Source organism: Globicephala melas, chromosome 7 (assembly GCF_963455315.2).
Source record: "Globicephala melas chromosome 7, mGloMel1.2, whole genome shotgun sequence".
In the NCBI taxonomy this organism is placed as follows: domain Eukaryota; kingdom Metazoa; phylum Chordata; class Mammalia; order Artiodactyla; family Delphinidae; genus Globicephala; species Globicephala melas.
The window spans coordinates 111,874,031-111,901,022 of record NC_083320.1 but is presented as its reverse complement, the minus strand read 5'-3'; the positions used below and the strand labels follow the sequence as shown (position 1 = coordinate 111,901,022).

Sequence of the window (26,992 nt, the reverse complement as noted above, 5' to 3'; positions counted from 1 at the left end):
CCCAGGCTTGGCAGCACACTAGAAACACCTGGGCAGGTTTAAAAATCCTGACGCTAGCTCTGCCCTGCCCTGGGGGTTCTGAGCAGAGGGCCTGAGGTGTGGCCTAAGCACGTTTTAAGAGCTTCCCGGAAACCCCAATAAGTACACATCAATGACCTGCTCCCAGAGAATTCTCTCACACTTAATTTGTTGTTGAACATATTCCTCAGTGACTGTTTGATGTACTGAAGACATAGTGGTGGGGTCGTCTCCAGTCTTGAGACAGGGTATCCCAATTCCCACACACTTCATGTCAACTCAAAAGGAGTCTGATGGGTGGGCCGGCTCCAGTCTTATCTGTTTACAACTGATAACAAGAAAGAGGACCTTCCCTGGACAGGGCGGGGGAGGGGGGGAGGGGTGGGAGGGGGGAGGGGTGTTGGTCTGCCTGCCCACCAGAGGCCCTCCAGCTGCTCCCTGGCAACCCCTTCCAGCAGGGTCTTATTAACTAAGCAAACCTGGGCTCCTCCTAGTGAAATGCAAAACTCTTTGTAAGACCTTTAAGTAAATGAGAGCAAGTGTCAGAGTGTTTTATCACCCCTAAGCCTTCAGCCCATTCCCTCCTCAGAGCTGACTTCAGATCTTAAGCAAACAGCCAGAGATGGGACATTCATCCTATTTCTAGCCTCAATCCAGAGCTAACTTCAGATCCTAAGCAAACAGCCAGAGATGGGACATTCATCCTATTTCTAGCCTCAATCCTGTCTTGCTGGCAAGACATTTCCCTTCCTTTTTCTACAGTTTCCATTTATAAGATGCATATTTTCAAAACCTTATTTGATGTAGGAAATATCGTGATGTCTGAGATTTGCCTTAAAAAACACCAAGAAAAGAAAAGTGTGGAGGAAAATAACACTTAAGATTGGCAAAGGTTGATTGTTGAACCAAATGTTATTGAATCATCATCCTAGCTTTTGTGTATATTTGAAAATACAAAATTTAATAAAAGAAACTGTAGATTTTACAAACTACTTATAAAACGTTAAATATTGTCAGAAAGGTTTGGGTTCAATATCTTCTTATAAACTGAACAATTTTAAAACTTTTTATTCAAAGAAATATAATCCTTTAGCTTATCCACGGTTTTTAGTGTACAACCCACGTCGCTCATAAAGAACTTTCTATTGATTTAAAGTCATATATATACTTATTTTCATATGTAACTAAATTATGGTTTTCGATTTAATAACCCTTAAGTCTAAAAGTATATTTGTCATGACTCCCATTACAGATGCTTCACGAAGGTATGAGGCAACCTCCTCGTGTCTCCTGAGTTTTGCCCACTGAGATCTGCAGGTCCTGGTCCTGGAAGCTCACAGACCCAGCTTTTGGAAGGCTTCATGGCGGCCAGGCTCACCAATTCCCTACTAGTTTATTTAATGGCATCTTTAATTAACCTCCCATTTAAAGGTTTAAAACATTAAATCAGTATCGAAGACTATTTCATCTTTGGAGGAAGCATGCTATTTTTAGAAAGTAGTTTTTATGCAAAAATCAAAGAACAATTTGATCCAGAGTTGCAAGGTGTCCTCTGCAGTGTGATAAAAGGGCCCAGTCCTTATTTTGGCAATTAGAAAAATTGAAAATTAGCAAGACCCAGAAGAGGCCCCCAAACCATTCCCCTCTTGGATACAGAGCAGGCCCCTCATCAGACACTAGCAGGTGGCAGTTACCCCTGTGCTCAGTGGTCTTCAGATACCCAGCACCCTGCAGCCTTCTTGTAATATCTGTGCATTTCATGTTTTTCAAAGATCTAAATGCCAAAAGCTTTGGACTTAAACTCTAAGCCTCACTGAAACATGAGGGGTAATAAGAGTGCCTCCCCCGAGGGGTGCTGTATTAATTGGGTAATGAATATGATATATTCACCACTATGCTAGGCACAGAGAAAAGGCCCTGTTTGTGAAAATATTGATGCATCCTCAGAAAGGAGGTATGAAAGGACTCTCTTTATCTTCATGCTCCCCACTCAAGGCTTTTGGAACTCAAGTCTGCTGGTTCTGAGGCAGGAGATAGATGGGCCCCAGGCTGAACAGCTGAAGTTTCTTCCCTGTGGACAGAAACTCCATAACAGCAGGAGAGAGAGAGAAGGCTGGGCCCCGCCCAGGTAAGAGATAAAAGACCACAGATTCCTCATTCTCATTCTCAGTCAAGGAGACCTTCCTGACTACACAGGTGCAGAAAGGCTCCTTGGGTCAAAAAGGGAGGGGGTGCCGCCCCATAGTAAGTGATGTCAACCTTCCCACAGGCCTCTTCGCTAGAATCCACCTTGGCCAAGAGATGTGCCCACAACTCATGGGAGGACCCTGAGATGTACCAAATACAGACTCAGAACGAGGCAAAGCAAGATGACTGGCCAAAGGAAACCCGGCAGAAATGTCCCATAAAAATGATTCAAACTACCACGAGGGCGTGACTCTCCTCTGAGCCCACCCGTGTGTCTATCCACACGTACCCTTTTTCCTCCTAATAAACACTTCACTTGCTTCACTACTTTCCATCTCTACGTGGAAATTCATTTCTACACAGCTGACGGGCCAGGGCCTTGTCACTGGCCACTGGTGGTGGTGGTCTAGTGGCTAGGATTCAGCATGCTCACTGCCGAGGCCTGACTTCAACCTCTGGCCGAACCGAAACCCTGCTTTAAGCTGCTGCAGGCAGAGGCCACCAGAGATCAATTCTGTCCCACACAACTGTTCCCTTCTCTAGTTGGGCTCCTCACCATCCCCCAGTACAAGGAGTGTGCAATATAAAATCTCTATTTTCCTATGAAAGCTTTTTGTTCACGTTGAGGTTTTAAGTTTTTGTTTTTTTCAGGGAGGGAAAGGCTTGTTGCTTTGGTCACTGATGTTTTACATTAGGGGTTGACCGCTCCTGCTGCTATCAGTACAGTAAACACTGTTGGGGAGAGAATCCGGCTGTGTCTCCACCCCACCCTGCCCCCACCCCCAGCGGGGTCTCATTGAGGGGACGATCCCTGAGGCTCACTTTTGGGCCCTGCCTGTCACAGCCTGCCTTTGCCTAAGCGAGTTGCACAGCAGAACTCAGAGACCTCATTGCTGTTTCTCACTGCTGTTTCTCGTGGCCTGGGTAGAGAGTAGGAAATACCTGTGTCTTCTGTACTTATCCATCTTGGCTCCTGAGGCAGTTCTACCAGGACCTGCAGTAAAGACACCTTCAAATACAAAAACTGTCAGACTCAGCTTCCTTGGAGATCCTCAATGTATCCATGAGAGAAGGAGACTTTTATACCAGACGTGTCAGTAGGAAAATGACCCGGAGCCACTCTGTTAGGTAAGAACGGAGATCATCTAGATCTCAGAGCCAAGAGGGGTGTTGAAGAGCCTGAATAAATTGCAATGCATGCACGATGTTCCTTCTCTTAAAGGGACACATACACTCTTGGTCTCAACATCTTTCTAAGGGATGACAACATTAATCAAAATCTACAAGTTACAAAATGACTGCATAATATTTATTGTACATTAAAAATATACCTACACATTATATACTCATATATTTGTATATGAATGCATTACATCTTATACATATATAAATTTCTGCTCATACTTATTTATATTTTAAACTTTGATAACTTTCTTTAAATATTCTAGGCTTCTGTTTATGATCAGTTTGGCATTACAGATCATCCACGTGGGAAACAGTAAGAACCATTTTGTTTATAGTCTCAGTTTTTGTTGCATATTTGCTTCTCAATCATGATCAGTCTCATATTTTCAATTAACTTTTTAAGGCTATCAAAGAGAGAAATATAAAGGTAGTAGAGAAGGAATCAACAGTGCTACAGCTCAGAAGCTCCAGCAGAAAACACTCGATTGGACCTCGAATAATTTTAGGGAGGAGAACGACAGCGCGGAGGGCTGGAGGCCGCAGGGTTCATTGCCCTACTCGCGGACTTTCCGAGAGCGTAAGTCGCGATGCTGCCCACAAAGGTCATCTCGGTCAGTGAACTCTGAGTTTATAAAACATTTTAACATCTTCAAATAATGATACCTTATAAAGTAAAAAATATTTTCTAGTGAGGTGCTCTTTTACTCTGAAAAATGTTTTACTATTTTATTGGTAAAACGTTGCGTTCGCTCTTAAACAGGTATTTTTCTGCGGGTTCAGAGCACTGTGATTTTAATGTATTTAAAGCAACTATCCCAACCCAGGATAATAGCGGACCTTTGCTAGTCCTATTGCAGACTCTCAGGCTCCAGACCCCTGGTCCCCAGGGGGTCCGCAGTGGAGGTGGGGGCATGGATGGGCAGTGGTGGAATTAAAAAAAAAATTTTTTTTTTTTTGCCTTCTTCACACCCGTGGGTGGTCCCCGCCCGCCCGAGAGGCCAGTCTTTAATCACCATCTTGGGAAGTCACAGCCTAACTTTAACATGTGAAAGGAGGAAAGAAAGAACACCCTACTTGTAGGGGGCAGGGTTTCCCGTCTGTCTTAGGGCTCCGGCTCCTTCCTGACCCGCAGGCACCCCAGGTAGTTCGTGTTTTAATCCTTAAGTTAACAAGCAGGGTTTACCTGAGCAAACACTCTTAGCAGGGAGCCAATTTTATTGCCTCCCGGCGGCGATCTTACTCGGCCCTCCTCGGGCTTCTCAGATGCAGAGGGCTGCGCGCGGAGCTGACGCCCAGGCCTCCCCCACAGGTGCGCCCCCGCGGCCGCGCTGCTGCCGGAACGGCGGCACCTGCGTACTGGGCAGCTTCTGCGTGTGCCCCGCTCACTTCACCGGCCGCTACTGCGAGCACGACCAGAGGCACAGGTAGGCGGATGGTTGAGCAGGTTACGGGCTGGGCGGGGCGGAGGGGGCGCAGCGGGCGGCGGGGGCGCGCGAGGCGGGGCCGTGGGCGCGCGAGGCGGGGCCGTGGGCGCGCGCGCCCGCGCACTGACGCCGGGCCTGCGCCTCCGCAGCGAATGCGGCGCGCTGGGGCACGGAACCTGGACCTTCCGCGGCTGCCGCCTCTGCAGGTGTGTCTTTGCGGCCCTGCACTGCCTCCCGCTACAGACACCCGGCCGCTGTGGTAAGAAGACCCGCGTACTGTGCCTACAACCCACACACAGGGGCAGCTGCTCCTTCCTACCCAGAGATCCATAGCGATCTCCCTGTGCCAGACAATCCAGGCATGGGCAACCTGGGTCGATTCATGACTCGGGAAAGTCGTGAATCACTCAGTGTATTACTATTACTGTCATTTAAAAATTTATTCCTAAGCGTCCCATATCCCGATTGCCGAGTGTATACGTGATGTCCAAACAGTGTCCTTAAGCGTCCTTTACAGAGAGCAGAATTCGGGGAGCGCGCAAGCTGGTAAGCAGAGCCCCGCCTGGCAGACAGGTATTTCTCTACACTAAGCCAACACCACCTTCTCACCTGTGAAATGCGAGGGAATGCTGGAGCAGGACGGGAGCAGTCCTGCATGGCCAGGTGCTGCCCTTCAAGGCCAACCCGTCAGTGCTCCCAGGGAAAGAAGGCGCCTGGTAACCACAGCTCAGACCTGCCACATAAAAGCCAGTGGGGTGTGGAGAGCACGCAGGGTGAACATGCATTTATGAAGATTCTGAGCAGTTCCCAACTCAATGCAAATGTTTTGCTTGTAAAACTAAGTAAGGAACGTGAACTTCCGAGGTCAGAAAACAAAAAAATGCCCTGCTGCTGAGCCATCGTCTTGGGCAGGGACCAGGGACACAAGTAAAGAAGGCACTCCAGTTCCATCGCCCTCTCGCCTTTTCAGTAAGCTCTGGCTGGGACAGCAGTGAGGGGCTCAGTTAATGCAGGCACAGCCCTTCAGCCCTCTTTCCAGCCCTGGGTGTGCTCCATGTGAAGCCCTTAGGCCCACTCTCCTGTTCCTCCCTGCACTACAGTCAACCCTGGGCAAATTCCACTATCTAAGGGCACGCATAGTGGTAGCACAAACCTTCATCCCCGCTTCACACCCCCTTGTCCACTGTCAGGACTGCAGGAGAGGGGCAGCACTCTTGGCGGCAGAGCCCTCTTGGTGGGGTTCCCTGGGTGGGGCCCCTAGTGGAGGAACACACTTAATGAATGCTCAGCCTCCCTCCTCTGCAACCTGGATTAGTGAAGGTGCAGCCCTTCAACCCCACGGCTGCTGCCCCTTCTCAGCCAGCTCCGCCTGGTACACGCAGTGTCTGTGGGGGGGAGTGTGATTATAGTACAATATCCTTTCCCTCCCTCCCTCTCCTACTGGGCTCTCTGTTTGCTGGGCCTGTGCCCCTGATTCACTAGCTGCTCTTTCAGCGCCCCAGAGAATGGAGGACAAAATTATGTAATAAGCATCAGAACTGCAGATGGTGCCTATGTAGTCCTACAGGTGAAGTCATTTCCCACTTGTCATTGGTGCCCCCAGCAGTGATGTGGGGAAAGGGCTAGCTGTGATCATTTCCAATCTTCTAAGCAAGGCCAGCTTGGGTTCAGAAGCAACAGAGCAGGAACTGGGTTCTAGGATGTCTGCTCACATCCTGGGAAACATCCAAGACTGGGACTGCTGTCCGCTAAGGACAGTGACAGCGACTCTGAAAATGTGGCTTCTGCTCATCAAAGTTGAACAAAATAGTGCAGTCATCTTTCAGAGTAATTTGTCAGGTACAGAAAGGGCAGTTACCTTTTGTACTCTTTGACCCATTGATTCTGCTTCAGGGCAGGTGACAGCGGTGGTGACTGTGTTGACAGTGGTTATGATGACATGAGGATGACGATGATAATTATAGCAGCTGCACTGATAGATGGTTATGATGATGTGAGAATGGCAATCATCATGATGATAACTGTCTTTATTAGCTCTCAGTATATTTCAGGGACTTTATACACTTAATCCTATTCAATTCTCATAACAAGCCTAGGAAATAGGTATTATCCCTTTTATATTTGAGGAAACTGAAGCTTAGAGCGATTAACTCCTACAGTTTGTCTTTGTTTTTTTTTTTTCCTTAAGAGATAATCACAGAGGTTAGTTGTTAATTTAGAAACAATATGGTATTTTGCAATAACATTTAAATTATTTTAAAATATAAATTAACATACCATGGCATATTGATATAAACATTGACATACTGATAATTAATATGTAATTAATATTAATCTGTGAATAAAATTGCTACTGTTCACAGAGTACATAAGCACATCCCTAAACTATGTCAAACACTTTTTTAAAAAATTGAGATATAATTGCCATATAACGTTATATTAGTTTCAGGTATACAACACAGTGATTTGATATTTGTATACATTGAGAACTGATAATCACAGCAAATCTAGTTAACCTCCATCACCACACATAGCAATAATCTTTTTTCTTGTGATGAGAACTTTTAAGGTCTACTCTCTTAGTAACTTTCAAATATGCACTACAGTGTTATTAACTATAGTCACCATGTCATACATTACATCCCCATGACTTATTTATTTTATAACTGAAGGTTTGTACCTTTTGACCCCCTTCACCCATTCGCTCCCCACCTTTGGCAATCACCAATCTGATTTTGGTTTCTTTCTTTTCTTTTCTTTCTTTCTTTCTTTTTTTTTTTTTTAGATTTTACAAAAAGTGAAATCAGAGGTATTTGTCTTTTTTGTCTGACTTGTTTTGCTTAGCATAATGCCTTCAAGGTCCATCTATGTTGTTGCAAATGGCAAGATTTCCTTTTTTTAATGGCTGAATAATATTCTGTTTTATATACATATATGTATATAGCTCACATTTTCTTTATCTATTCATTCATAAATGGACACTACGGTGCTTCCATGTCTTTTGTTCCATAGCTATTGTAAATAATGTGTAATGAACACAGAGATGCAGATATCTTCTAAAGTTAGTGTTTTCATTTCCTTTGCACAGATACCCAGAAACAGAATTGCTGGATCATATGGTAGTTCTATTTTTAATTTTTTGAGGAAGTTCCATACTGTTTTCCACAGTGGCTGCACAAATTTACATTCCCACCAAAAGTGCACAAGCGTTCAGGGTCTGATTCTTAACCACTTTACCATTCCAGACTCTTCCTATAATTATCAGTATAAATTAAAGATGATATTGTTTTGGAGTGTTTTTTTTTTTTACACTAAAATTTTATTATGGATACAACCAGAACTTTTATTGGCAAAATCACATTTTTTATTGAATTTTTCTCTGAGCCACTGAGTAGATTTGCCCTAAATATATCTTTTTTTAATTGAATGAAAGACTCTTTAAATTCTATAGTGCTTTACAATTTTCAGAAGTTTCACACACATGATTTCATATAATCCTATAATAACCCTTTTATTTTCCCTACGCCTATATTGCCCTCCCCCACTTTCTTCTCCCCTCTGGTAACCACTAGTTTGTTCTCTATATCTGTGAGTCTGCTTCTTTTTTGTTTTATTCAATAGTTTGTTGTGTTTTTTAGATTCTGCATATAAATAATACCATACAGTATTTGTCTTTCTCTATCTGACATTTCACTAGGCATAATACCCTCCAAGTCCATTCATGTTGCTGAAATGGCAAAATTTCATTCTTTTTATAGCTGAGTAGTATTCCTGTGTGTGTGTGTGTGTGTGTGTGTGTGTGTGTGTGTGTGTGTGTGTGTATCACATCTTCTTTATCCATTCATCTGTTGGTGGACACTTAGGTTGCTTCCATGCTTTGGCAATTGTAAATAATGTTGTTAATGAACATTGGAGTGCATGTATCTTTTTGAATTAGTGTTTTTGTTTTTTTTTGTATGTACACCCAGGAGTGGAATTGCTGGGTCTTATGGTAATTCTAGTTTTAGTTTTTTGAAAAACCTCCATACTATTTTCGACATTGGCTACACCGATTTATATTCCCACCAACAGTGTACAAAGGTTCCCTTTTCTCCACATTCTCAACATTTGTTCTTTGTGTTCTTTTTGATGATAACCATTCTGATAGTTGTGAGATGATATATCATTGTGGTTTTGATTTGCATTTCCCTGATGATTAGCAATGTTGACCAATTTTTCATGTGCCTGTTGGCCATCTGCATTTCCTCTTTGAAAAAATGTCTACTCAGTTCTTCGGCCCATTTTTTTAAATCTGGTTTTTTGTTTTGTTTTTATGTTGAGTTGTATGAGCTGTTTATATATGTTGGATATCAACCCCTTATAGCTCATATCCTTTGCAAATACTTTCTCCCATTCAGTAGTTGCCTTTTTGTCAGTGGTTTTCTTTTCTGTAAAAAAGCTTTTAAGTTTAATTAGGTCCCATTTGTTTATTTTTGCTTTTACTTCCTTTGCTTTCGGAGACAAATCCAAAAGAATACTGCTGTGATTTATGTCAAAGAATGTTCTGCCTGTGTTTTCCTCTAGGAGTTTAATTGTATCCATGCTTACGATGTAGGTCTTTAATCCATTTTGAGTTTATTTTTGTGTTTGGTGTTAGGGAGTGTTCTAATTTCATTCTTTTACATGTAGCTGTCCAATTTTCCTAGCACCACTTATTGAAGAGACTGTCTTTTCTCCAATGTATAATCTTGTCTCCTTTGTCATAGATTAATTGACCATAAATGTGTTGGTTTATTTCTGGGCTTTTTAAGAATATTTTTGATAGTGTTATTTAGAATATTGAAAATTTGACCATGTTGTAAATCCAACAGCAGAATAATAGGTAAGTAAATGTTTTAACTCCTTTAATGGAAGATTATGATGACTTTGAAGAGTATATGGAAGATAGAATGGAAAACTGTATTTACAATATATTTCTACTGTGAAAGGACACATATGGATGGGGGATCACAAATAGATAACAACGTGCTACAAAACTGTGGTCCTCTGGCTCCTCCAGGGACCCAAAGGCCAAAGGATCTCCAAGGGCTCTCCCTGCTCTGATACTTTATGGGTCCAAGTTTGACAGGCTTTCTTAGTCCCAATATAATATCTTTTCAAGGGCAGGATAACCTGCCCTGTGAGGGTGCAGGGCAGGATAAAATTTATGCAAAATAATCTTGTTTGTTGGTGTGAGCTATTTTATAATTTTTTTCTGTTCCATGACCTAAAACAATGCTTTGTGCATAATAATTCTAAATAAATATTGAATGGAAGACCTTTGACCTTTTAGTTCCAAATATAGTGCCAAAGAAGAAACACCATATAAGCTATTACCTACTATTATATTACATTAAAACAATCAGTTTTCAGTGCTCTAAATACAATATGCTTAAGACAGTTTAACTATCATTCTACCATTTTCTTCATTTACATTTGTTAATTTTGCATGTAAAGAGGCAATGTAGCATATAAAAAAAGCATGGGAAATCCCCAAAATACTTGTTCAAACCCCCCAAGATAGTTGTTGTAATGTTCATGATCTTTATGAAAGGTTAAATAACTGTGCTTCAGTCTCCACAGCAGCAATATTTACCCCATTGGTTTGTTAAGATGAAAAGGCCCTATACCTGTTTCATATTATACATAAAGTAAAATATTGTTACTTTATTATCATCACCATCAACCATATTCACATCAATACAATGAGGTTAGAAAAAATGACTTCATAATCTAGCACTTATATGCAAATTTACTGAAATGTGGTTTTTAGGTTGTGAACAATACCCATTACACTATTAACTGATGAGCACTGTTATAATTAGAGTTTAAAAAAAAAATCAAGAAGAATGACAACCTTGGAGCTAGCAGTCCTTGATTCAGCCCAAGATCTCATTTTACCAAGAGGGTGATTCTTCCTCCACACAGCCCAAAGAATTAAATATTTCTTTAGTATCAAGAACCATTATGTTCTAAAATTTAGAGTCTAAACAATGACACAGTGAAGTAGCAAATTCGAATGTCTTCAGAGATAAACAGGTCATGTAAATGTCAGATGGGGGTCAGGTCAAGCCTCACCTTCAAACCCAATTAAAAAAAATACAGTTCTGGCACAAAGCAGTCAGCCAACCAACCAACAAGCAAACGAACAGAGCCAGCCTGTGGGCCTATTGGAAGGATGGCCCTCCTAGGTCCTGGCCCCAGCTGGCTCTCAGCAGTGGGCGTGCTTTCCAGGAGAGAGCAGGCCCTTTGTCAGATCCCTCTGGGACATTCTCCCATGATAGGTGCCGTTTCAGTGGGGGAGCTTCTCTGGGTGTCATCACAGAGAGGAAACCATCTGCCTCTCCAGGGGCATTCAGGGGTATCTTCAAATTGGAAAGTTTGGGGAATGCTGGCTCTGGAACTCATACTGAAACAAGATATTATCCTCATCCAGGTAGCCTCCATTTAAATCCCCACTCAGTGGTGGTGACACAGTGACACAGGCTGGGCATTCACAAATTTGATTTCACTTATATCTTCCTTTACATATATGCCTAAGACTAAAATAATGATAAAAATCTCTTCTATGTCTGCGTAAGTCTAAAAAGAGACCTTTTGATAAGTGTATAATTAAAATCCCAGGTTATAGTAAATCATCCATCGGTAGCAGAGTTTCCTTTTTGGTATGACATAAAATAAGGACAAGCCATAGAACCATTGGTTTCATAGATTCTAATACACAGTAAATATTAATAAAGCTTATTTTAATTTTTTACTATCAGTATAGAGTGGAAGTTCTAATATTTTCTCACTAAGCTCAATGGGTGACCTTGGGCCCCCTGGGAGGGACACTGCATGGTGCTCACAGCCCCAGTCTGGGGACCCCTGCTTGAGGGACGGACTCCATCTAACCAAATTCACAAAGCCGGCTATAACAATGGCCTTTAAGTTCAAATACAAGAAAAGACGGCCAACAGGGCCTGAATCCTTCTCTCTGTGGGCAGCCTGTTCCCTTCCACCAGGGGAACATCAGTGAAGCTCAGTACAGGCTGACCCCTTCTTTACCTGTAGCTGATTCTCACGCTGGGACCACCTGTTGTATCATCAGCTTTTCTGGAACCTCCTCTGAGCCCACATGCTAAGGTTCCTGTTTTGTGGGGTTCTAGTACCCTGGAACAACCCTCTCCCATGTGGGGTGGTGTGGGGAATGGTGCCCAGGTCTGGAGTGGGCCTGACCTCGGTCTTGTGCTGAGCGTGGCCTCCTGGACATGCCCACCGTAGTCACCTACGGACAGATGCAGGGCAGGTCCCTGCTGCGGTGGCTCGTCTTCATCATTACTCATTAGTTTCTGACGGTTTATGCTCACCACAGCTTTTCACGTTCAGAAGGCAGTTTCTGGAGGTATCCTAGAGGACAGTGCTTGGAGGGTTTGTTGGGGGAAGAGAAGGCTGGCTTCTGCCTTTAAAGCCTTAAAGGTCCCTTTAAGTTGGCCCTTTCCTCATTGGCATGCTTCCCTGCCCAGCTGACCCCACATCCAGCCCAGACTTGCTTGTGAGAATGTTTAGTGGAGTTTGTGCCCCTGCCTGCGGCCATGCCTGTGGGGCTTGTCAGCTTCACAGGGTAGCCACTCACCACCGGCGACTTTGGCCTCGACCCTTGCCCCGTCTCACTACCCCAGAGATTCCCACTCAACACCTTTGGGCTGGGGTCCTAGCTATATAGAAAGCCAGATGCACGGAGCCTTGGGGCTCAGAGTGAGACCTGCAGTGGAGGAGCCACACTGCCTCAGCAGGGTGGTGAGCACGGCGGGTGGGGCATCGTCCCCAGTGCTCTGCAGCTGCGCCTTGTAACTTCCTCTGTGGGGATATCCACCGTTGCTGTAGGGATGGGTGCTTTTCTCTTCAATAAGTGGTCCCTAGTCAGAGAAATAGAGTCAGAGCTCATGGGGGAAAAGTTGGACCTTCTTTGCAACAGATGGGTGCAAGCTATTTTATGTTATTTTATTTTAAATCAGATCCACTTACCTGCATTGCTAAATGACGGGTGTGGAACTCTGAACGATCACCTTGGCCAGCTCATGTGCCAGATGAGAAGGGCTCAAGGGCTGTTTCTCTGTGAGCCTTAAAAACAGCAAACTGATTCTCCTTCAGCTCTCCAGGTTACACAAAAATTCCTGTTTCCAGCCGCAGCGCGAGGAAGGTACAAGCTAAAGGGAAGCTGCGCCGTCTTCCTGGAGCTGCGCCGCGTTCCCCACATTGGGCTTCATTCCGCGCTCCGCGCTGCCCTCCTCGTGGCCGGGAAGCCGCGGCTCAGGCTCCGCGGCTGATGCAGAGCCCGCCGGGCAAGGCCTAGAGAGGAGGCCCAGCGAGAAAAGGGCTTTACCGGAGCAGGTGCAGACATCTCTGCTTCACTCTCTTAAAGCAAGCCTGCCACAGCATGTCTCATACACTCTCGGGATTTTTTTCCAGACCTGAAAGACTTTCTCGCCTCACACTCTAATGGACCAAGAACGCAGCTCACGGGGAATGTTCTCCTCCTCCTGCCCTGCTTCCTCCTGAAATCCGTCCTCAGCGAAGGGGGAGGCCGCTGACGGGACCGCAGTTCCACCCGGCGGAACCCGAACCGCGCCTGGCCTCCCAGCGTGGCCGAGCGAGGCGGCGCTGCGTGGGGAAGCCGGGCTCGCTTGTCCTCTTGTATTGTCTATATTGTAGGTAATAGATTGGTTTCATTTCTTATCAAGGGGAGCATTAGATGCATATTTGTATTGTTTAATAAACATTTGCATGAAAGAGCCTTTCTTGCTTTCCTGGGTATACGATTTAGAAGCGCAGGAGTAGACGCTGGAGGCTGGGGCCCCTTCAGCCCAATCTCTGATGATTTCAGAGTAGACCAAACATGTGGCCCCTCCCAGATAACAGCTCCCCATTGAGCACTGCTTGAGCCCCACACATAGCTGCGGCAACACTTCACATCAGTTATTTGTTCATTCAGTCTCCCCACTAGTTTCTAAGTCCTGGGGGGCAGGGACGGTGCCACATGTGTGCCCCAGCACTGCTATGCTGTGAGTCTGCCAAGAAGATGCCTAAAAGTGCTCCATAGACAGAGAAAGGAAGGCAAAAAGGGGGAGGGAGCCAGGGCTGGAGGCAAGCGGCTGGGCACCCCGTCTCCTTTTCTCCAGCTTCCTCTACTAATGGCTCAGCTGTGACACCCTTTTCGGGACAGTTAACACTTCTTGAGATTATCACCAACGTCTCTGTAAAAAGGAGCCCTTAAAGTGGACCAAGCAGCCTGTCTTCCCGCCAATCACACAGTACTTGGGAGCCTGGCGTTTCTCAGCTGTATCTGTCAAATATATTAGCTCTCTATTGATTAAACACAGCCCTGTTTGGACAGACACCATAACTAGAAATCAGAGGAGTGAAAACAAGAAGAATATTGTAAATTATTCAGGCAAACTAATCAATAAGAATAAAATATGAGAGAGACAAGGGCTCTGGGATAGACAACACAGCCTGAATTAAAGTAATTGGTCAAAATATTGATATTTTATAAACCTTATAGAATTTCCTTTAAAATATTCAAAGCTGAATTCAATGGGAAGGCCATCACGGATTTACTGTGCATGTGATATAAAGCTACATATACTGGGGTGCTATTGTGGGCAGAAGAGTGTCTTTCAATCAACATTGAAACCTCCCTGCCCGGACAGGGTGGTCCCAATGCACGATACATACAGGTGAATAGAGAGTTCTCAGTGTAAGCACTGAAATGGGAAATCTGCTGAACTAAATGGGCTGCTACTTTACAGCTCTGCAGAGTGAGAGTGAGCTCACACACACACACACACGCGCGCACCAATGCTGCAAATACCTTGTGAAGCCCACCATAAGCTGGGGTTGGTGGCTCCGCCCTTCAAGCTTGAGTGGGAGAGAGAAGTGAAAAAATGCAAAGGTCGGTGACTACAGAAGCCCCCCAGGATGCTGGGGGGCACGGGAGCCAGGCAGGCTGAGAAAGGCCCCCTGCACATGAAGCTGCACACTTTAGAGTGTTCACTTTGAATGCACTCAAATAGGTGACATTTCCATGGAGTTTTTCAGCTTTTTAAACCCACTTTAGTCCATAAGCCTAGGTAATACAGTTATTTTTAAAATCTGTATTGTAAATTAGTTTATTGGCATTTTCAAACTTTTCCACCATTGGCTATGAAAATATGAATTTGATGTAATAGTCAAATAAGAGTTAAAGAAAAAGAAGGTAGAATTCAGTGAAGGGTTGACTGGGACTCTGGTTCAGGAGAAAATAGTTATTAAAGTTTTGAAACATAAGTATTTCTAGGTGAGAATGGCTTCTGATAGCAAAGTGGTCTTTACATGGTTCCAAGTACCTTCTGAGCAGTACCATCTGCTGCAGCTTAATTTTATGGAAACAAACAAGTGATGAACTTTGCAAATTTAACCTGAGAACCTGATGAATATGTTTATATTATGTGTACAATGTTTATAAAATGCGCATCTTCTACACTTTTATACCAATATGAAGCGTGCTAAAAAAGCATAGGCAGACAAAAGGATACATTGTCTCATTTTCAACAGCTCCACTTCAGGAAATTGAACTAAGAAGGCTGCTCCGCACTTGAGAGTCTACAATTGTGGTAAAAAGGAAAACCAAGACATGTTCATTTTTAGTATGAATATCCAGGATATAAACACTCATTTACATTTTAAATAGAAAATTAGGAACCAGAATTATGGATTCTCCTAATAATAATCAGAATAATTCCTAATTTTAAGCAAAAAAACCCAGATTAACCATTTTCTCTATCCATTTATCCATCCACCTAACTAACTAACCAGTTAAGAAACCGTGACCTACTTAGCTCTGAAAAGATCAGAAATTGTGAAAAGTGAGCTGCCACCTTCTTCTGTAGTGCATGGAGAATTTGAGGGTAAAAGGTATTTTCCCTGTAAATGGCACCCCAGTTGTTCAGAGAGATCATTAAAAAGTAGAAACTTCCCTGGAGACAAAAGATGATCCTGGGCTCCTGGTTGGAAGCTTCACATAAATGTGTCATGTATCTTATCTGTCTCCTGCTGTTGAGGAGGGTAGATAGAGACAGCCTTCCTGGGCCATTATCTCAGAGCTGCCCCCCCAGAGAAGAGCTTTTTCACACCCTGGTTTGGCTCACTCTGACAGAGAGCTAGGGGTCCCTCCTTTGGAGGAAGCAATAACAAGCTCTCTCCAATTCTGGATTGTTTATAGAAGCCACTCTTTCTTTTCCAGCTTTTGTTCTCACTCGGTCTACCCTGGCATATCCTAGAAAACTAGGATCTGCCACCACGTGACCATGTGTGTTCTCACTAGGGACCCACACAGGGACACTGAGAGAAGGAACAGGGAAGGCCACAAGGATTTATACTAGTCACATGATTTCAATTCCCTGACTGTTCAGAACTTTCAACCCATCTCTGTGTCAGAGCCAAAGCAAGTGCCTTTTGCTGGGGAGGAGCCCACTTGCACCTGTCGGCCACAGCACAATTGCCCCCCATCTAGCCTGGAAGCAACTGACTTTTCTTGGCTGGGAGCATCGAAAAGCAGCCTCTGAATGCATTTCCAATTTCTACTGTCTGCAAAAGCCACTCTGGCACGTGTAGCTTTATGTCACACAGGCAGTAGGTGCTGTGACAGACCTTTCTATTAAATTCAGCTTTAAATAGCTAAAATTGAGCTCTGTAAGCTTTATAGGCACAGCCTTTTCTCATTTCACCTGGACTGTCTGCTACTGGGAGAGGAAAATGACGGGCTGTGTTTCTTCCAGTTAGAACTGTTAGGCACTCTGCTGATTTCCTGACCAGCAACTGGACCCCTGCGGGACCCCAACTAGACACAATGGAAGTCTGTAGCCACAGAGATGGCTGAGTCTCCAGCAGTTGGACACTGCCAAGCTGAGCGAGGGCGCTGTGCTTCAAATGTCTGCAGCGCTTCCAGTGGGGTTGATATAATGACGTGCAAGTAAACGTTTAATACCCAGCTCTCCAGAAAAAAATTATATATACATCAGTTTACTATAAGTAATGTGGTTTACTATACATAAAGCATATACAGCACAGAATGTGCAAATAATAATAGTATGTATGATGCTCTATGTTGTAAATTCCATGTAGCAATAAGCTTTTGTTGATTTTTACCAAAATCTACATCTGTACGCAACCTATGGTTGTGATTCAACCATGATTTGACAAACGGTGCTGCATCCTGCCAACAGAAATAATCAGTAAACAGTCTATAATAGGAATAGAAGAGAGTTTTATTTGAGCCAAACTGAAGACTATAGCCCAGGAGACAGCCTCTCAGATAACTCTGAGGAACTGCTCCAGAGAAGCATGGTTTTCAGCACAGTTTTATATCTTTTCGGAACAAAGAACATCAAACAAGTCAGTGATATATTCCTTCAAGGTTTCAAAAAAAAGAAAGAGAAACAACAGATCAGCATGTACACAGCGAGTCAGCATCGCCTTGGCCCCTGAGAAGGGAGCCTTATCATCAAAGGAGTACAAGCATTGGCATCAAGGGAAGCATTTAATCTTTATTTTATTTATCTTTTTAATACTTTATTTTTTCTTCCACTTTTATTGAGATATAATTGACCTACAGCACTGTATACGTTTAAGGAGTACAGCATAATGATCTGATTTATATACAGCATGAAGTGATTATCACAATAAGTTTAATGAACATCAGCTCACATAGATGCAAAATGAAATAAAAATTCTTTTTCTTGTGGAGAACTCTTAGGATTTACTCTCTTAACAACTTTCATATATAACATACAGCAGCATGAATTATATTTATCATGCTGTACATTACATCCCTAGTACTTATTTATCTTATACCTGGAAGTTTGTGCCTTTTGACTGCCTTCATCCAATTGCCCCTTCCTCCAACCTCTGCCTCTGGGAGCCACAAATCTGATCTCTTTTTATATGAGTGAGTTTGTTTGTTTGTTTTTCTTTCTTCTTTTTTTAAATTTATTTTCTTTTTGGCTGCGTTGGGTCTCCGTTGCTGTGCACAGGCTTTCTCTAGTTGCGGCGAGCAAGGGCTACGCTTCGTTGCGGTTCATGGGCTTCTCATTGCGGTGGCTTCTCTTGTTGCGGAGCACGGGCTCCAGGCGTGTGGATTTCAGTAGTTGTGGCTCGCGGGCTCTAGAGCGCAGGCTCAGCAGTTGTGGCACATGGGCTTAGTTGCTCTGCGGCATGTGGGATCATCCCGGACCAGAGACTGAACCCGGGTCCCCTGCATTGGCAGGCCGATTCTTAACCACTGAGCACCAGGGAAGTCCCCGTTTTTTTTTCAAGTATAATTGATCTACAACATTATGTTAGTTCCTGCTACACAACATAGTGATCTGATATTTGTAACATTCCAAATTGATCACCAAGGTAAGTCTGGTTACAATATGTCACCATACAAAGATATTACATAGTGATTGATTGTATTCCCCGCAATGTACATTTCATACCCATGACTCATTTACTTTGCAACTGGAAGTTTGTACTTCTTTTCTTTTCTTTTTTTTTTATAAATTTATTTATTTATTTTTATTTTTGGCTGTGTTAGGTCTTTTCTTTTTTTTTTTTTTACATTTTTATTGGAGTATAATTGCTTTATAATGGTGTGTTAGTTTCTGCTTTATAACAAAGTGAATCAGCTATACATATACATATATCCCCATATCTCCTCCCTCTTGCGTCTCCCTCCCTCCCACCCTACCTATCCCACCCCTCTAGGTGGTCACAAAGAACCGAGCTGATCTCCCTGACCTATGCAGCTGCTTCCCACTAGCTGTCTGTTTTACATATGGTAATATATATAAGTCCATGCCACTCTCTCCCTTAATCCCACCTTACCCTTCCCACTCCCTGTGTCCTCAAGTCCATTCTCTACGTCTGCATCTTTATTCCTGTCCTGCCCCTAGGTTCTTCATAAGCATTTTTTTTCCTTTTTATAGATTCCATATATAGGTGTTAGCATGTGGTATTTGGTTTTCTCTTTCTGACTTACTTCACTCTGTATGACAGACTCTAGGTCCATCCTCCTCACTACAAATAACTCAATTTCGTTTCTTTTATGGCTGAGTAATATTCCATTGTATATATGAGCCACATCTTTATCCATTCATCTGTCGATGGACACTTAGGTTGCTTCCATGTCCTGGCTATTGTAAATAGAGCTGCAATGAATATTGTGGTACATGACTCTTTTTGGATTATGGTTTTCTCAGAGTATATGCCCAGTAGTGTGATTGCTGGGTCGTATGGTAGTTCTATTTTTAGTTTTTTAAGGAACCTACATACTGTTCTCCATAGTGGCTATACCAGTTTACATTCCTAGCAACGGTGCAAGAGTGTTCCCTTTTCTCCACACCCTCTCCAGCATTTATTGTTTGTAGACTTTTTGATGATGGCCATTCTGACTGGTGTGAGGTGATACCTCATTGTAGTTTTGATTTGCATTTCGCTAACGATTAGTGATGTTGAGCATTCTTTCGTGTGTTTGTTGGCAGTCTGTATATCTTCTTTGGAGAAATGGCTATTTAGGTCTTCTACCCATTTTTGGATTGGGTTGTTTATTTTTTTGATATTGAGCTGAATGAGCTGCTTGTAAATTTTGGAGATTAATCCTTTGTCAGTCACTTCATATGCAAATATTTTCTCCCATTCTGAGGGTTGTCTTTTGGTCTTGTTTATGGTTTCCTTTGCTGTGCAAAAGCTTTTAAGTTTCATTAGGTCTCATTTGTTTATTTTTGTTTTTATTTCCATTTCTCTAGGAGGTGGGTCAAAAAGGATCTTGTGTGATTTATGTCATAGAGTGTTCTGCCTATGTTTTACTCTAAGAGTTTGATAGTTTCTGGCCTTACATTTAGGTCTTTAATCCATTTTGAGCTTATTTTTGTGTATGGTGTTAGGGAGTGATCTAATCTCATACTTTTACATGTAGCTGTCCAGTTTTCCCAGCACCACTATTGAAGAGGCTGTCTTTTTTCCATTGTATATTCTTACTTCCTTTATCAAAAATAAGGTGACCATATGTGTGTGGGTTTATCTCTGGGCTTTCTATCCTGTTCCATTGATCTATACTTCTGTTTCTGTGCCAGTACCATACTCTCTTGATTACTGTAGCTTTGTAATACAGTCTGAAGTCCAGGAGCGTGATTCATTCAGCTCCATTTTTCTTTCCCAAGATTGCTTTGGCTATTCAGGGTCTTTTGTGTTTCCATACAAATTGTGAAATTTTTTATTCTAGTTCTGTGAAAAATACCATTGGTAGTTTGATAGGGATTGCATTGAATCTGTAGATTGCTTTGGGTAGTAGAGTCATTTTCACAATATTGATTCTTCCAATCCAAGAACATGGTATATCTCTCCATCAGTTTGTATTGTCTTTAATTTCTTTCATTAATGTCTTATAGTTTTCTGCATATAGGTCTTTTATCACCGTAGGTAGGTTTATTCCTAGGTATTTATTCTTTTTGTTGCAGTGGTAAATGGGAGTGTTTCCTTAATTTCACTTTCAGATTTTTCATCATTAATGTATAGGAATGCAAGAGATTTCTGTGCATTAATTTTGTATCCTGCTCCTTTACAAAATTCATTGATTACCTCTAGTAGTTTTCTGTTAGTGTCTTTAAGATTCTCTGTTTATAATATGTCATCTGCAAACAGTGACAGCTTTACTTCTTCTTTTCCGATTTGGATTCCTTTTGTTTCTTTTTCTTCTCTGATTACAGTGGGTAAAACTTCCAAAACTATGTTGAATGAGAGTGATGAGAGTGGGCAACCTTGTTTTGTTCCTGATCTTAGTGGAAATGGTTTCAGAGTTTCACCAATGAGAACGATGCTGGCTGTGGGTTTGTCGTATATGGCTTTTATTATGTTGAGGTAAGTTCCCTCTATGCCTACTCTCTGGAGGATTTTTATCATAAATGGGAGTTGAATTTTGTCAAAAGCTTTTTCTGCATCTTTTGAGATGATCATATGGTTTTTCTCCTTCATTTTGTTAATATGGTGTATCACATTGATTGATTTGCATATATTGAAGAATCCTTGCATTCCTGGAATAAACCTCACTTGATCATGGTGTATGATCCTTTTAATGTGCTGTTGGATTCTGTTTGCTAGTATTTTGTTGAGGATTTTTGCATCTATGTTCATCAGTGATATTGGCCTGTAGTTTTCTTTCTTTGTGACATCTTTGTCTGGTTTTGGTATCAGGGTGATGGTGGCCTCTTAGAATGAGTTTGGGAGTGTTCCTACCTCTGCTATATTTTGGAACAGTTTGAGAAGGATAGGTGTTAGCTCTTCTCTAAATATTTGATAGAATTCGCCTGTGAAGCAGTACGGTCCTGGGCTTTTCTTTGTTGGAAGATTTTTAATCACAGTCTCAATTTCAGTGCTTGTGGTTAGTCTGTTTATATTTTCTATTTCTTCTATTTCTTCCTGGTTCAGTCTCAGAAAGTTATGATTTTCAAATAATTTGTCCATTTCTTCCAGATTGTCCATTTTATTGCATAGAGCTGCCTGTAATAATTTCTCATGATCCTTTGTATTTCTGCAGTGTCAGTTGTTACTTTTCATTTTTCATTTCTAATTCTATTGATTTGAGTCTTCTCCCTTTTTTTCTTGATGAGTCTGGCTAATGGTTTATCAATTTTGTTTATCTTCTCAAGGAACGAGCTTTTAGCTTTACTGATCTTTGCTATTGTTTCCTTCATTTCTTTTTCATTTACTTCTGATCTGATCTTTATGATTGCTTTCCTTCTGCTAACTTTGGGGTTTTTTGTTCTTCTATCTCTAATTGCTTTAGGTGTAAGGTTAGGTTGTTTATTTGAGATGTTTCTTTTTTCTTGAGGTAGGATTGTATTGCTATAAACTTCCCTCCTAGAACAGCTTTTGCTGCATCCCATAGGTTTTGGGTCATCGTGTTTTCATTGTCATTTGTTTCTAGGTATTTTTTGATTTCCTCTTTGATTTCTTCAGTGATCTCTTGCTTATTTAGTAGTGTATTGTTTAGCCTCCATGTGTTTGTATTTGTTGTAAGTTTTTCCTGTAATTGATATCTAGTCTCATAGCGTTGTGGTCAGAAAAGATACTTGATACGATTTCAATTTTCTTACATTTACCAAGGCTTGATTTGTGACCCAAGATATGATCTATCCTGGAAAATGTGCCATGAACACTTGAGAAGAAAGTGTGTTCTGTTGTTGTTGGATGGAATGTCCTATAAATATCAATTCATTCCATCTTGTTTAATGTATCATTTAAAGCTGTGTTTCCTTATTTATTTTCATTTTGGACGATCTGTCCATTGGTGAAAGTGGGGTGTTAAAGTCCCCTACTATGATTGTGTTACTGTCAGTTTCCCATTTTATGGCTGTTAGCATTTGCCTTATGTATTGAGGTGCTCCTGTGTTGGTTTCATAAATAATTGCAATTGTTATATCTTCTTCTTGGATTGATCATTTGATCATTATGTAGTGTCCTTCTTTGTCTCTTGTAATAGTCTTTTTTTTAAGTCTATTTTGTCTGATATGAGAATTGCTCCTCCAGCTTTCTTTTGATTTCCTTTTGCATGGAATATGTCTTTCCATCCCCTCACTTTCAGTCTGTATGTGTCCCTAGGTCTGAAGTCGGTCACTTATAGACAGCATATATATGGGTCTTGTTTTCGTATCCATTCAGTCAGTCTGTGTCTTTTCGTGGGAGCATTTAATCCATTTACATTAAGGTAATTATCGATATGTATGTTCCTATTACCATTTTCTTAATTGTTTTGGGTTTGTTTTTGTATGTCTTTTCCTTCTCTTGTGTTTCCTTCCTAGAGAAGTTCCTTTAGCATTTGTTGTAAAGCTGGTTTGGTGGCACTGAATTCTGTTAGCTTTTGCTTCTCTGTAAAGTTTTTTAATTTCTCCTCAAATCTGAATTAGATCCTTGCTGGGTAGAGCAATCTTGGTTGTAGGTTTTCCCCTTTCACCACTTTATATATGTCCTGCCACTCCCTTCTGGCTTGCAGAGTTTCTCCTGATAGATCAGCTGTTAACCTTATGGGGATTCCGTTATATGTTATTTGTTGTTTTTCCCTTGCTTTTAATATTTTTTCTTTGTATTTAATTTGTATAGTTTGATTAATATGTGTCTTGCCATGTTTCTCCTTGGATTTATCCTGTATGGGACTCTCTGTGCTTCCTGGACTTAACTATTTCCTTTCCCACATTAGGGAAGTTTTCAACTACAATCTCTTCAAATATTTTCTCAGTCCCTTTCTTTTTCTCTTCTTCTTCTGGGACGTGTATAATTCAAATGTTGATGCATTTAATATTGTCCCAGAGGTCTCTGAGACTGTCCTCAATTCTTTTCATTCTTTTTTCATTTTTCTGCTCTGCAGTAGGTATTTCCACTATTTTATCTTCCAGGTCACTTATCCGTTCTTCTGCCTCAGTTATTCTGCTATTGATTCCTTCTAGATAATTTTTAATTTTAGTTATTGTGTTGTTCATCATTGTTTGTTTGCTCTTTAGTTCTTCTAAGTCCTTGTTAAATGTTTTTTGTATTTTCTCCATTTTATTTCCAAGATTTTGGATCATCTTTACTATCATTACTCTGAATTCTTTTTCAGGTAGACTGCCTATTTCCTCTTCATTTGTTTGGTCTCGTGGGTTTTTACCTTGCTCCTTCATCTGCTGTGTGTTTCTCTGTCTTCTCATTTTGCTTAACTTACTGTGTTTGGGGTCTCCTTTTCACAGGCTGCAGGTTTGTAGTTCCCGTTGTTTCTGGTGCCTGTCCCCAGTGGCTAAGGTTGGTTCAGTGGGTTATTTAGGCTTCCTGGTGGGGAGGATTAGTGCCTGTGTGTTGGATGAGGCTGGATCTTGTCTTTCTGTTGGGCAGGACCACGTCCAGTGGTGTGTTTTGGGGTGTCTGTGACCTTATTATGATTTTAGGCAGCCTCTCTGCTAATGGGTGGGGTTGTGTTCCTGTCTTGCTAGTTGTTTGGTATAGGGTGTCCTGCACTGTAGCTTGCTGGTCGTTGAGTGGTGCTGGGTCTTAGCGTTGAGATGGACATATCTGGGAGAGCTTTCACCATTTGATATTACGTGGAGTTGGGAGGTCTCTGGTGGACCAGTATCCTGAACTCAGCTCTTCCACCTCGGAGGCACAGGCCTGACACCCGGATGGAGCACCAAGACCCTGTCCGCCCCATGGTTTATTACTGTTCTCTGAAATCAGTCCTCCACATTGTTTCCTTAAAGAGTAAAAGCCTGTGGAAAGTACAATCTGGGCTCTTCAAGGAACATGCAATGGGGATACCAAGGAGAAAGCAGAATACGGATGCTGCAGTTTTCCAAGTGCTGTCTGTTTCCCCCATGTGGTAGATTTTTCTAATCTTCATTTTTAACATGGACATTCTTACTTCTGGTCAATGTATCCTTTCTTTAATAATTAAAGCAGATGTACAATGTATGTTTGATAGGACTCAAACAGGTTGTTTTAGTTAGCAAAAAAATTCAAGTTAACTCATGTATAAGCCAGAATGACTTACCCGTATCTCAATATGTGAAAATTGCTTCCATCAATCCTAATTCACTGACTGACTGTTTCTCCAAGAAATGTCATTAAATCTGATATGTGATCTACTATGAAACTATTTCTACTCCTCATTATGTTAATTAAGTGAAATCTCTGAACTTTGGCACTTCAGTTCTTTGTCGACATGAATGATTTCTTTGCTGCTTTAAAATCAGACATGGTAAGACACACAGACACAGAAAATACTGTCATTAAGGAATTTCTCTTCCTCACTTATGCCAGCCATGGTTGTTGTGTGGTAAGCAAGAAACACTGTAAAATAAAAAGAGAAGCAAGGGATCTTCAGGGACTGAGCATCAGGTGGGCACTTGACTTCCCTTCTCAGAGGATGAAAGACTAGGTCTTGCATTGAAGGCTGGGGGAAGGAAAACTCAGCAGTGGGAAAAGAAAAGCACACAGGCTCCTGCTGAGCTGACTTGTTAAAACAGGTACTTGCTGTCTTCTCCGGCCAGGAGGCCAACAGCAGCCAGTGCCCCGAGGCTCCTGCCTGCATACAACTCTCCCAAGTTAGCTAATGTAGCACCAGGTGTTTAGTTTCTGAGCTGCGTGGGTTTAGAATTAGTTTTGGCAATATTCTTTACATTTAATGTTGGAATTTTTATGTTAAACAATATTTATTCCCAGTTGTTGCAAAAGAATTTTACATAAAAAATACCAAAAACGAAGATAACTCTTAATAAATTATTTGAGGCAATTACCCTGGTGCCTGCCACTGAGGTCATGCTTTCTGTCATACACTCTTTGCTGGACAAAGCCGTTGCAGGTTTAGTGTTTACCATCTGTCCTATGTCCTTTCTAGGCGTTTAGCTGTGCTCAGTTTGCTCATCCCTCTAGGGGTCATGAGAACAATATTACCTGAGGTCTTGCGTGGTGACTTGGACATTCATACGTTTATACTGTAGATCAGTTTTTCAGCTATAAAACTCATGGCTCACAGCTCCTTTCCATGAGTGTCTTTAAACATGTTACTCTATTTTCTTCTGACATAAAATATTGCCCTCAGAAATGGTGATGAAACCCTATTTTTTTTTCCTTTATACAGTATATTATTTGCTCTTTTTTTTCCTAGATGCCCAAGGATTTCTTTACTAGCTCAAATCCTGCCATTGGTTCTGAGTCACTGCTCAGTGTGCCCTGTCAACCTACAGTTTGAACATATTTCCTTATTTCCAGGGAATTTTTCTGAATTATAACTTTTAATATTTGCTTTGTTTCTTGGCTTTGGTTTCCTTTTTCAGGCACTCCAATCATTCATCTTCAGTGCTTATCTTCAAATTTTGACATTTTTTCTCAAATCTTTATAATTTCTTGTTTAATTTCTTTTTTTAGCATTTTCACCTTCCATCTCTCATAAGACATTGTCACTTTGCTTTTGCTGTATAATTCATTCATAAATGATTTTTCATTTTTTTCTCATTCTTTTCTGAGGTCTGTCCTTTCATCTCTGAGTTGTTCTAATTCTAACTTATGATGTCATTTAATGACTTGTATCATTTTCTTAAGGCCTTTTTCTTTATTTTTAGAAAAAGCACATTACAATTCGTGAAGTACATCAAGAAGAAATGCTTTCATTTTCTTTGTGCTGTTATTCTGAAAGTATGCCCCTTTGCCCCCTGTGGTACTGTTGCCTGGAATTCAACACCAATATTTTTCTGTAACTAAACTTTATATGAATCTTTTTACCTCAAATTTGTAGAAAGCAGTATGATTTAAATAGCTTTTCTCTCCTGTTGTTGTTATGAAATGCTAACAAATATGGCATCTTGCTTCTGGAGTTTTCTCAGCTCTGCTCTTCCACCCTTCTTTCCTGGGGGGTCTGTCTGCTCTCTCATTTCCACCACCGCAGCTTTCCTTCTCTATACCAGTTTTGCTCTTCGATATAGCGAGCAGCTTTAGAGCTTATGAGAGAACAACTGCCAACATCTTCCCCAAAGCTATAGCTATTCCCTTTAATTGGTTACATATTTTCAGATTCAGCTTTGAAGTTATTTTCAATTACATACATACTTTAAAATTATTTAATTTCTGAGTTATTTTAACTTAATTTTAATACATATTTTATTCTTATAACTATTAATTTTTAATTTCTTATTTATTTTAGTCATGGATTTTTTTAAAAAAATTTGTTATTTATATTTGAGTCATTTGATTTTAGAGTTGTTAATTTTAGTTGTATTTAACAAAAAAATATAATAGATTAATTTATTTAGCAAACACAATCTTCTCCGTGCTAGGTTTTTGGAAAATATTCATAAGATTAGGATCCCAGTCCAAAGAAGCTTACAGTTTTAGACAACCTCAAACTCATTACAATGTTATAAGTGCTGTTAAAATGCATACAAATGAATTTCTGTGGAGATGACTAACTCTTCCTACAGTAGCTAGTGAAGATTTTGTGAAAGTGGTAACATTGTACTCTCCGAAAAAAGAAGAAAGGGAATGACATTTGATACATGTGCAGAGTCCGAAGGTTATCATTTTATTTATTTCAGGTTTATCTATTTGAGGGATTTCAGAGGGATTTGTTATGGCAATTTATT

The 26,992-nt window shown here is 41.4% G+C and overlaps 1 protein-coding gene across 1 annotated transcript in view; it reads left to right on the top strand.

Moving 5' to 3' along the window:
• Nucleotides 1–13,600, top strand: part of CFC1 (cryptic, EGF-CFC family member 1) — a 71,435-nt gene extending 57,835 nt beyond the window's left edge. The window contains exons 4-8 of the mRNA XM_030840412.2: nucleotides 3,631–3,703; nucleotides 3,794–3,967; nucleotides 4,700–4,814; nucleotides 4,964–5,073; nucleotides 13,284–13,600. Of these exons, the coding sequence (XP_030696272.2) occupies nucleotides 3,631–3,703; nucleotides 3,794–3,967; nucleotides 4,700–4,814; nucleotides 4,964–5,073; nucleotides 13,284–13,405 (594 nt within the window). The 3' untranslated portion in view covers nucleotides 13,406–13,600. The remainder of the gene's footprint in view (nucleotides 1–3,630; nucleotides 3,704–3,793; nucleotides 3,968–4,699; nucleotides 4,815–4,963; nucleotides 5,074–13,283) is intronic.
• Nucleotides 13,601–26,992: the final 13,392 nt, after the last annotated feature.